Here is a 9279-nt window from a genome sequence, read left to right on the forward strand (position 1 = left end):
GCTCACAAAAATTAGGGGATATTTCAAAGTGACTGTGAAGCAATAAAAAATAAAGTATTTGATTTCTTTTTTATTAAACCTCAGAAAAGCAAATGACAAGTCAAAGAAAGTTGTTTGGTTATGCAAATGAGATGCAAAACCAACTTCTATTTCATTGGTGGAAATGACTATTTACAAAGGGCTGAAAGTAATGGAGTATCTGCACATTCCCTGATCCCCCAATTTTTCTGAGCAGTGTACTTTGTAAAATCCTTACTTCCTAATTCCTCAGACGAAAAAGCAAAGACTGGAGTCTCACAGGAGTGGAGGCCAGAAGTGAGATGCTGGGTGGTGCCATCACCGCAGGTATAGGGAAGAGCTTGTCTGAAGCTGGGGCTAGGGGAGCCCGGGAGCCAGGAGAACCTTTGGAAGCTGGTGGGGTACCGGCTTCCAGGAGGTTGGAAGATGGTCGTGCCTAGATCACTAGGAGCGCGGTGACATATCGCAAGTGCACATGGCTTTACAAAGGTCTCAAGAAACGACAGGGCTCGTGCAGACCCCATCCTCTGTTACTTAGGCAGTGGGCCCTGCCCGCGGTCCAGGGCGCTTGTGTCCTAACGGAGTCAGCAAGCGCCCCGCACAGAACAGGATATTCAGGCTCAGGCGCGTGATGAGCAGCGCGTACAAGGAGAGTCCTAGTGGCGTGGGTGGCAACAGAGGTTGACCTCCGAGCAGGCAAGTTATCAGCCGGCCGCGCACCAGCGGCCTCGACTCCGCAGAGCCCGGTGGAGAACACCGAAAGAAGCCGAGAAACTTAAAAGCAGCCAGAACAGCAGGCCAACCAGGCATCCTCTGGCCGGAGCAACACTCAAAACCCGTGGACCAGAAGGACTCAACGGAGGCGGAAGTCTAGACCGAAGTCCACCGCGCACAGCGCATGCGCCCAGGTCCATAGCTGGGGTGGGGGGTGGGGGCTGGGGCTGCGCACGCTCTGTAGGCCGTCAGGGAGGAAGAGGAGGTGGCGAAAGCGGTAGGGCGGGACTGCGCACACGCTGTGGCTTTCGAGCCAGCTCGATAGTCAGTGGCAGCAACTGGCGGAGGTGAGTGGAGCGGCCTGGCTGCCTGGCAGGGGCGTATGCGCTGACGGCCCGCCCCTCGTTCCTCCCAGCTCCCGCTGCTCGCCGCAGGCCTTGGCCTCTCTGTGGAGGTCTGCAGGGTTCCGAGTGCCTATGTTCGGAGCCGCTGCCCGCGGCGCTGGGGACGGGGACGGAGTATTCGGGAAGGGCCACCGGGTGGCGGCGGGCTGCGGAGCTCTCGGGGTCGGTAGGACGCGCGGGGCCTCCTGACGTCTACAGAGGGCATTTCAGGAAGCTAACGAGGAATGGTCGGATGTAGAGATTAGGGACGCGAGACAGCCGAGACGGAAAATGCCTGCAGAGGGCACGCTGAAGGATGGCGGGCCCGGTCGCGACAGGCCAAGGGAGAAAGTAGAAAAGAATGTGCGATGGCCCATAGAAGTCCCCACACTGAGACACGGAGAGTGAAGGGCGTGAAAAAACACAGACCCAGCATAGAGGGTGCAGGAAGCGTGGGAGGAAGCGAACAGCCCAACGTCCTTGCACTTCGCATCCCAGCAGAAGAAGGAGAATGAAAAGGGCAGTCGTGGTAAAGAACTTTCCAAAAGTAATGAAAGTTATTAAAACACGGGTCAAAGACTGCTTAAAGACGTACAAGCAGGGTGGAAAACGTAGAAGGGAGTGAATAAACCGGAGTATCCGACCTTGGTTCAGGTAGCTCAATCGGTAGAAGATTGTCCAGACATGCCAAGGTTGAACGTTCAGTACAGGTCAGGGCGCATAGAAGAATCAACCAGTAATGACATAAATAAGGGGAACAACAAATGGATGTCTCTCTCTCTTTCCCTCTCCCCTCCCTCCTTCTCTTTAGAAAGAGTAAAACAAAAAAAAGAAAGAAAGAAAGGACTCTCTGAAGGTTAGGAAGTCTGGTGGTGAAGGGGGAGTGATGGGAAAAGATAATGCCCTCCTTTAAAAAAAAAAAATTTAGTGGGGGGGGGCAAGAAATTCAGAGACATACTGGGGGCATGCACGCCTATGACTGACCAGCAAGCCCACTACAGGAGATGATCTGCCTATCTGAGGTTGTTGCTCTGTTGCTTGATAACGGAACTCTTATTAGTGCCTGAGGTGAAGGCCATGGAGCTATCCTCAGCACCCAGGGCCAACACACTTGCTTGCTTTCTTAATTAATTAATTATTTTTCTGAAGTGAGAAGCAAGGAGGCAGAGAGACAGACTTCCACATACACCTGACCTGGATCCACCCGGCATGCCCAGTAGGGGGTGTCGCCCTGCCATTCTGGGTTGTTACTCCATTGCAACCAGTCATTCTAGCACCTGAGGCGGAGGCCATGAAGCCATCCTCAGCACCGGGGCAAACTTTTTCTCTTATGGAGCCTTGGCTGTGGGAGGGGAAGAGAGAGAGAAAGTAGAGGGGGAAGGGTGGAGAAGCAGATGGTTGCTTCTCCTGTGTGCCCTGACTGGGGATTGTACCCAGGGCTTCCACACAACAGGCAGACACGCTCTACCGCTGAGCTAGCCGGCCAGGCCCAACTTGCTTTAATTGAACCATGGCTGCAGGATTGAGAGAGAGAATGAGAGATGGAGGGGTGGAGAAGCAGATGGGCACTTCTGTGTGCCTTGACTGGGAATCAAACCCAGGACATGCACATACAGGGTGACGCTCTGCCAGAGCCAACCAGCCATTGCATGATACCTACCTTAAAGAGGCCTCGAATGTTACAGAACGGAGTTTATTCTGTAGTGAGCTGAGGAGCCCCTTAGATTTGAAGCATCACCCAGAGCCTTGGATTTTGTAAATTCTGTTGATTTTTGTCATGCTTTTTAATGCATATATTGAAATGATACTGCGTTTTTCTTCCTTTTTATTTATTTATTTTTTGTTAGTATCATAAATTGTATTCATCGACTTCCTAATGTTAAACCAACCTTGCATTCCTGGGATTGAATCCACTCAGGCATGATGCATGAGGCTTCTTATATATTACTAAATTCAATTTGGTAATATTTTGTTAAAGACTTTTGTATCTGGGTTAATGAAAGATATTAGTCTGTAGTTTTCCTGTAATTGCTTTGTGTGGTTAATGGTATTGGGGTAATCCTGCCAATTTTGCTGTCTCTGTCACATGGCCTCCTAAAATCACCACCAAAGTGCTTCTCTTTACATCAGTGGTTCTCAACCTTTCTAATGCCGTGACCCCGCAATACAGTTCCTCATATTGCGGTGACCCCAAACCAAAAAATAATTTTGGTGGCTACTTTATAACTGTAATTTTGCTACAGTTATGATTCGGAATGTAAATACCTGATATGCATTAAGTATTTTCAGAAGGCTTTAGGCGACCCCACGGGGGTCGCGACCCACAGGTTGAGAACCGCTGCTTTACATTCTGAATCTTGATAGAGTTTCTGTATCTTGGTACTGTTTCTTCCTTTGATGCTTAACAGTGCGGTTAAGCCATCTAGGCATGATTTATTTTTTTTTCTTTTTCTGGTATTGTTTTATCTCAATTTTTGGGAAGAATTTAAATGAGAAAACCAATTTTCTGATTAGATATAGGGATATTAAGGTATTCTATTTCTTTTTGAGTCACTTTTGATAATTGGTGTTTTGTTGTTGTATTTTCCCAAGAAATCTGTCCACTTCAGGTACGTTGTCATATTTACTTGGTAAAGTTATTCACTGTATCCCTTTATTTTCCTTTTAATGTCTGTGTTCCTAGTGCTGCTTCCTCTTTTGTTCCTGTTTGTGGTGATTTTCATCTTCATTTTTCTTGATCAGTAGTTAGAAGGTGTCAACTTTATTGATGTTTTGGAATCACCAGCTTGGGTTTTATCGACTTTCCCCGATAAAACCCAAGCTCTGTGGGTTTTTGTTTGTCATTTTCTATTTCTTTGATTTCTGTCCTTTATAATTTTCTTCTTTTTATTTATGTTGGCTTTAATTTGCTTTTTTTCTAGCTTCTTAAGGTAGAAACCTAGATGACTGACTTGAAACCTTCTTTCCCAATTTAAACATTTCAAGCTGTGCATTTCTCTGCAAGCACAGCCTATGTGCATTTTACATGTCTTGATGGGCTGTATTTTAGTCATCATTTAGTTAAAATAGTTTCTAATTTCCCTTGTGGTTTTTTTAATGAAATGATGAGGTATATTTTTAAGAAGTATATTGTTTCATTTCCAAATGTTTGGAGATTTTTTTCAGGTATCTTTTTGTTACTGATTTTAATTTAGTGATTTTGTGGGGATTGGAGAGTGTTCTTGATTCTGATTCTGTTTCTTACCATTTGAGGCTTGTTTTATGGAACAGAATATTACTGCTTTTGGTAAATATCTCATAAACACTTGAAACGAATGTGTGACCTTGAGGAGGTCTTGGACTTACTCTGAACTTGAGGTTGCTTGTCTGTAAAGGGTTCCCTTTGTTGTCTTAAAATCATGCAGTGGGGGCACTTGAGATGTGTGTAGTTTGGGTTCTGAAGCGATGTGCCCGGTGTCTTGATCTTGCAGATGGCATGTGAGGCAGAGCAGCATCCCTTGGGTGTGTTTGAGTGCCAACTCTGTGCCTTGACAGCTCCATACAGCTACATGGGCCAGAAGCCCCCCGACACCCAGTCTGTCATGTGAGTATCAGTGTCCAGTAGCTCAGGAGGCCCTGCCCACAGAGCTGGTGGCCTGAGTCTGACACATGGCTTGGATGTTGGCTTTAGGCCCAACCCTAGATGCTTCGGTGTGACCTGAAGAGGCATGAGGCAAGGCTTGAGGGCCCTCCAGCTCTTCCAGAACCTCCAAGCCCCTTCTTCCCCTCTCAACCCAGCGTCCAGTACTGCTCCAGTGGGGGGGAAGATGCTCTGTGGCTCAGGTTGGAGCAGCTCAGCTGCTGGATTGAGAGAAGCAAAGGGGGCTTCCTCAGTAGGGCCAGGCCCTGTGGCCATTCCTGCTGGTTCTCAGCAGAGAGCCTGCTTGCCTTGCAGCTCATGCACTGGTAGAAATAAGTCCTGAGGATCAGCTGATGATCTGCCCAGAGAAGTCCTGGAGTGGAGCCACTGGGTCTCAGGACTAATTCTTGACCTTCAATTTATCCTTCAAGTGCCATGTCATAGAGAAGTTGACCCAAACATTACACGGGACAAGTGGCAGGGGCAAGGCTTCTTCCATATGACTGGGTTCCTTTACTGATCGAGAACCGGGGATGTGTCTCAGAACCCTGTGGGTCTCCTTTCTGTTGTGTGGGGTGAGGCCAGCACCTTACACATGTGTAAGGCACCTGGTTCTCCCAGCGTGAAAACAGGCTTTTAGGGAATGGGCACCACTGTGGTAGGGTGAGGGAAGGGCTTGGAGAACTTGGATGGACGCCTTGTGGCCCCTGCCTCATCTGGTGAATCGGGTTGAGGTCTGGGGGCTCAGGCTGCAGCTGCACCTCTGTTGGCCAAGAAGGAGTGGTGGCCTCCACTACGACTGTTTCAGAGCACAGGGCAGGGGGCCAGCCCCTGCTCCCTGATCCGGCACAGTGTGCAGGCCCAGGAAGGGCCATGTTGCTGCGGGCTTCCATCAGCAAAGGGTCCGACGCTGGGATCATTTACTGTCCTGCAGCCTCCGGGAGGAGAGCTACATCATGAAGGATCCCTTCACCCCTGACAAGGACCGATTCCTGATCCTCGGCTCCAGGTGCAGCGTCTGCAGCCGGCTGGTGTGTGTGGGCCCGGTGTGTAAGCCACATGTGACTGGAGCCACCTTCTCTACCTGGTGTTGTGAGTTGGGGCGCAGGGAGAGAGATCAGTAGACGAAATCATCAAAGACTAGCAAAGGACCACCGCTCGCTCAGGCAAATGGCCCTGAGTTCGCGCTGTGTCCTATTTTTATTCACAAGATTTCAAAAAGCTTGTTTACTGAGAAATTGGCATAACATCAAGCATAATTTTTACTTAAAGATACATGGAGTACACCTGCATGATAGCTTAATAACAACATAATATCAAAAGGCATTAATTGCTATTGCTTCTATGGTTTCCACAACATTCTCTCTTTATCTCAAGAAATAACCTTGGAAGGTACAGAAATCTTATGAGAATGTTTTACTGAGAAAAAAGCCCAGCAACTGCCTTCAGTCACATAGACTTGTTTCAGTGACCTGCCTTCAAGTCACAAAACAATTCTCTTGGCAAAACATTCTTTTCTTGTTAGCTGTGTTCCCATCCAAGGCCATGCAATGGGTGATTCCACTACATCTACCCCACCCCCGTGTCTGGGGCCACACATGCATGATTGCGGGAGAGGCGACACATGAACCTTTACCAAGGACAGAGTGCCACCAGCCTTTCCTCGCCACAGTAATCCTAGGACCTTCACAGTCACTGGAGGGGGGCAGCAGGGGTAGATGTTAGAGGCTAGCTGGTCTGCCCCATTGTAGGTGGTCCCTCAGCCAACAGAGGGTAGGGGATAGGTGGGGCTAACTGGGGTCAGTCGGAGGGTCTATGTGGGAGCTGAGGTGTAGAAAATAGGTTCTTGGAGGCTCTGCACCACCTCTAGTGGCCCCCAATTGTCTCTGCCCCTCCACAGGATGGTACCTTTCTAACTATTCTTGTGGGACCTTCCAGAGGAAGGAGCTATGCTTTTCTGAGCACTAGTTGTTTGCCAGGCTCTGCACTTGGGACCTGCTTCACCAGTGAGGCGTCCTTCATCCCACCCCAAAGCAGTATTCCACCCCTTTCATAGGTGAGGAAACTGAGGTTCAGAGAGGCTGAGGGCCAAGTTCAGTGGCACAGCTGAGCCTATTGTTTTAAAACCCAAGGCCTGACGGTGGTGGTGTGGTGTAGCTGAGGAGTGTGGCTCCTGTAGTCTGAGTGATCCTGCCCTCCCAGAGGTCCCTGAGCATCCTGCCTGGGGATGAAGGTGAACAAGGGAGTTGTACCACAGGCCACATTTAAACAGTCAGCTTCCTCCATCTCTCAAAGTTAGAAATGACAGGGTGATGAGACTGGACAGGAGGGAGGAAGCCTCAGTGATTCCCACGTTCCAAAAACCCTCCAACCCTCCAACACCCACTGTCTGCAACAGGGGTCGGGAACCTGTGGCTCACGAACCAGATGTGGCTCTTTTGATGGCTGCATCTGGCTCACAGCCAAATCTTTCATAAAAAATATAATAATGTTAAAAATACAAAACATTCTCATGTATTACAATCCATTCATTTCCTACCGCTCATGTTCATGGTTGCGGGTGGCTGGAGCCAATCACAGCTGTCCTCCCAGACAACACCAAATTTTTATTGGATAATGTGTAATGTACACGGGTCGTTGTATGGCTCTCACGGAATTACATTTTAAAATACGTGGCGTTCATGGCTCTCTCAGCCAAAAAGGTTCCCGACCTCTGGTCTGCAGGGTCTGATCCTGGCTGGCCCCTATGCATCGTTTCTCTCTCTTGGTGAAGACCACAGACGTTACTTGAGCTGGCTGGCCAGGCCCCTGGGTGGGCTGCAGTCTTACTCTAGCTGTTCTGGCTCCAGCTACCCCCTTCCCATCTCCTCACAGGGCCCCATGTGTACTCTGGCCCTGCTCTGCCCCCACCCCTGTACACTGGAGGGGCTGGTCTCAGGCAGGAGCTGAACCAGCCCCCAGTTCTCAGCCCTCACTTTCTCTTCCAGGAGTGCAGTCTGTTCTACTGCACGCGGTTCTGCCTCCCTTGTGTCCAGAAGAACATTCATGCCTTCCCTCAGGAAATTCGGCAAGACCTGGAAAAAAGGAAAGTTCCATCAAAGAGGCCTGCCAGCCAGCCGAGCTCTCTGACCTGAGTGCAGCCTCCGTAGCCTGAGGCTGAGCTGGGCACCGCTGTGCCGGCCTCGTTTCTGGGCAGTCTGGAGCAGTGTCGGGAGCTCTAGGGAGATGGGGTCCCATCTGCAGCAGAAACAGGGCTGGAAACTATGCAGAGGAGGCACCCTGCGAACCCAGCCCCATGCTCCAGAGCTCCCGCAGTGCTGGGCATGGGGATGGATCCACGGGAAGCCACGGTCAGCCCTGCTGGCCCCCTCGCTCTCACCTGGACTGGGGCTCCACCCTTCCTATAGGGTCGTCCCGGGCTGTTTCCTGGCCACACATGGCCAGGCCTGACTGAAGGGCCCATGTGCCCTTCGTAGTGTGGGTCAGATCCATGAGTTGTCTCCATGTGCCATGCTGCTCTGCTAGGCCCTGTGAACACAGCAGCGCAGGCACAAAGGCCCACTGCCTCGGAGCCGCCCCAGTGTGGGGAGACCCTGTGGTCACACCAGTGCTCCAGACCCGGCAGTGGTCTGGAGGTCAAGTGTTGGTGCTTCCAGCCTCTTCTTGTCGACCTGACTCCGGTTCTGGCTCCTGGCCCAGTTCCTCCAGGGTAGAGGGATGCCCTCAGCCTCCTTCCCTCATGCCCGCACCTCAAGACCATTCTTTTGGTTGCTGCCCCTCTCCACAGTGCACTCACTCTTTGTGCCTGTGAAGTCCATCCCACAGGATGCTGATGTCCCGTGGCACCACTGCCCAGGACTCGCCTGTCTTCACAGCAACCCCCACCTTAGTGATACCTGGACTGTGAGCTTGCTGTCCGTCTGCTGGTCCTTGAAGGGAAGGTGCTGCACTTTCTCATTTTGTAACTGCTGCAGGGCCAGCTTACACGGCCCAGCGCGCTGGACGTGTGCTGGATGAGAGGATGACTAAAGAGCTGGTACTGACTGACCTGTGTGCTGCGTTTTATTCTCAGAGGCCCACACTTGTAAAAGCGCTCCCTGCTTCATGTTTCTTTACACGTGGATGTCATGGTCCGGGGCCACACACTCCCAGTGCATTCTGTTCTAAAGGACAAAAAGAGACCTTGTGTACAGGTGAAGAGCTCAAGTACTAAACTGGGATAGGGTTGCTCCAGGCTGTGGGCAGATTATACTGCTGGGGGTTCAGCTGCAAACCCAACAGTTCGTCTCACAGCATTACTCAACACTCACCAAATAATTTTTGTGTGTGTGTGTGTGTATTTTTCTGAAGCTGGAAACGGGGAGAGACAGACAGACTCCCGCATGCGCCCGACCGGGATCCACCCGGCACGCCCACCAGGGGCGATGCTCTGCCCACCAGGGGGCGATGCTCTGCCCCTCCGGGGGGTCGCTCTGCCGTGACCAGAGCCATTCTAGCGCCTGGGGCAGAGGCCAAGGAGCCATCCCCAGCGCCCGGGTCATCTTT

At 50.8% G+C, this 9279-nt stretch overlaps 1 protein-coding gene across 11 annotated transcripts; it reads left to right on the top strand.

Annotated features, from left to right (window-relative positions):
* The first annotated feature begins 298 nt into the window (after positions 1 to 298).
* Positions 299 to 8778, top strand: LOC136323389 (cysteine-rich DPF motif domain-containing protein 1-like). Of its 11 annotated transcripts, XM_066255264.1 has the most exons (5): positions 1092 to 1298; positions 2963 to 3076; positions 4586 to 4698; positions 5669 to 5780; positions 7722 to 8778. In XM_066255264.1, the coding sequence occupies exons 3-5, from the start codon at positions 4586 to 4588 to the stop codon at positions 7866 to 7868; spliced, it is 372 nt and encodes a 123-aa protein (XP_066111361.1). In that variant the 5' UTR covers positions 1092 to 1298; positions 2963 to 3076; the 3' UTR covers positions 7869 to 8778. The 11 variants fall into 11 exon arrangements, 10 of the variants coding, with proteins under 10 accessions (XP_066111354.1, XP_066111348.1, XP_066111323.1 ...); XM_066255257.1 differs by lacking the exons at positions 1092 to 1298; positions 2963 to 3076 and adding an exon at positions 299 to 926; XM_066255251.1 differs by lacking the exons at positions 1092 to 1298; positions 2963 to 3076 and adding an exon at positions 962 to 1079.
* Positions 8779 to 9279: the final 501 nt, after the last annotated feature.

The sequence above is a fragment of the Saccopteryx bilineata genome, chromosome 1, assembly GCF_036850765.1.
Source record: "Saccopteryx bilineata isolate mSacBil1 chromosome 1, mSacBil1_pri_phased_curated, whole genome shotgun sequence".
Lineage (NCBI taxonomy): Eukaryota > Metazoa > Chordata > Mammalia > Chiroptera > Emballonuridae > Saccopteryx > Saccopteryx bilineata.

What these genes read in the sequence shown, in the direction of transcription:
- LOC136323389 (XM_066255226.1), top strand. Translation starts at nt 1,209, where the DNA reads ATGTTCGGAGCCGCTGCCCGCGGCGCTGGGGACGGGGACGGAGTATTC. An exon ending in CCCGACACCCAGTCTGTCAT is followed by an intron (nt 4,699 to 5,668) that starts GTGAGTATCAGT and finishes ACTGTCCTGCAG; the next exon opens with CCTCCGGGAGGAGAGCTACA. An exon ending in GGCTGGTGTGTGTGGGCCCG is followed by an intron (nt 5,781 to 7,721) that starts GTGTGTAAGCCA and finishes TTTCTCTTCCAG; the next exon opens with GAGTGCAGTCTGTTCTACTG.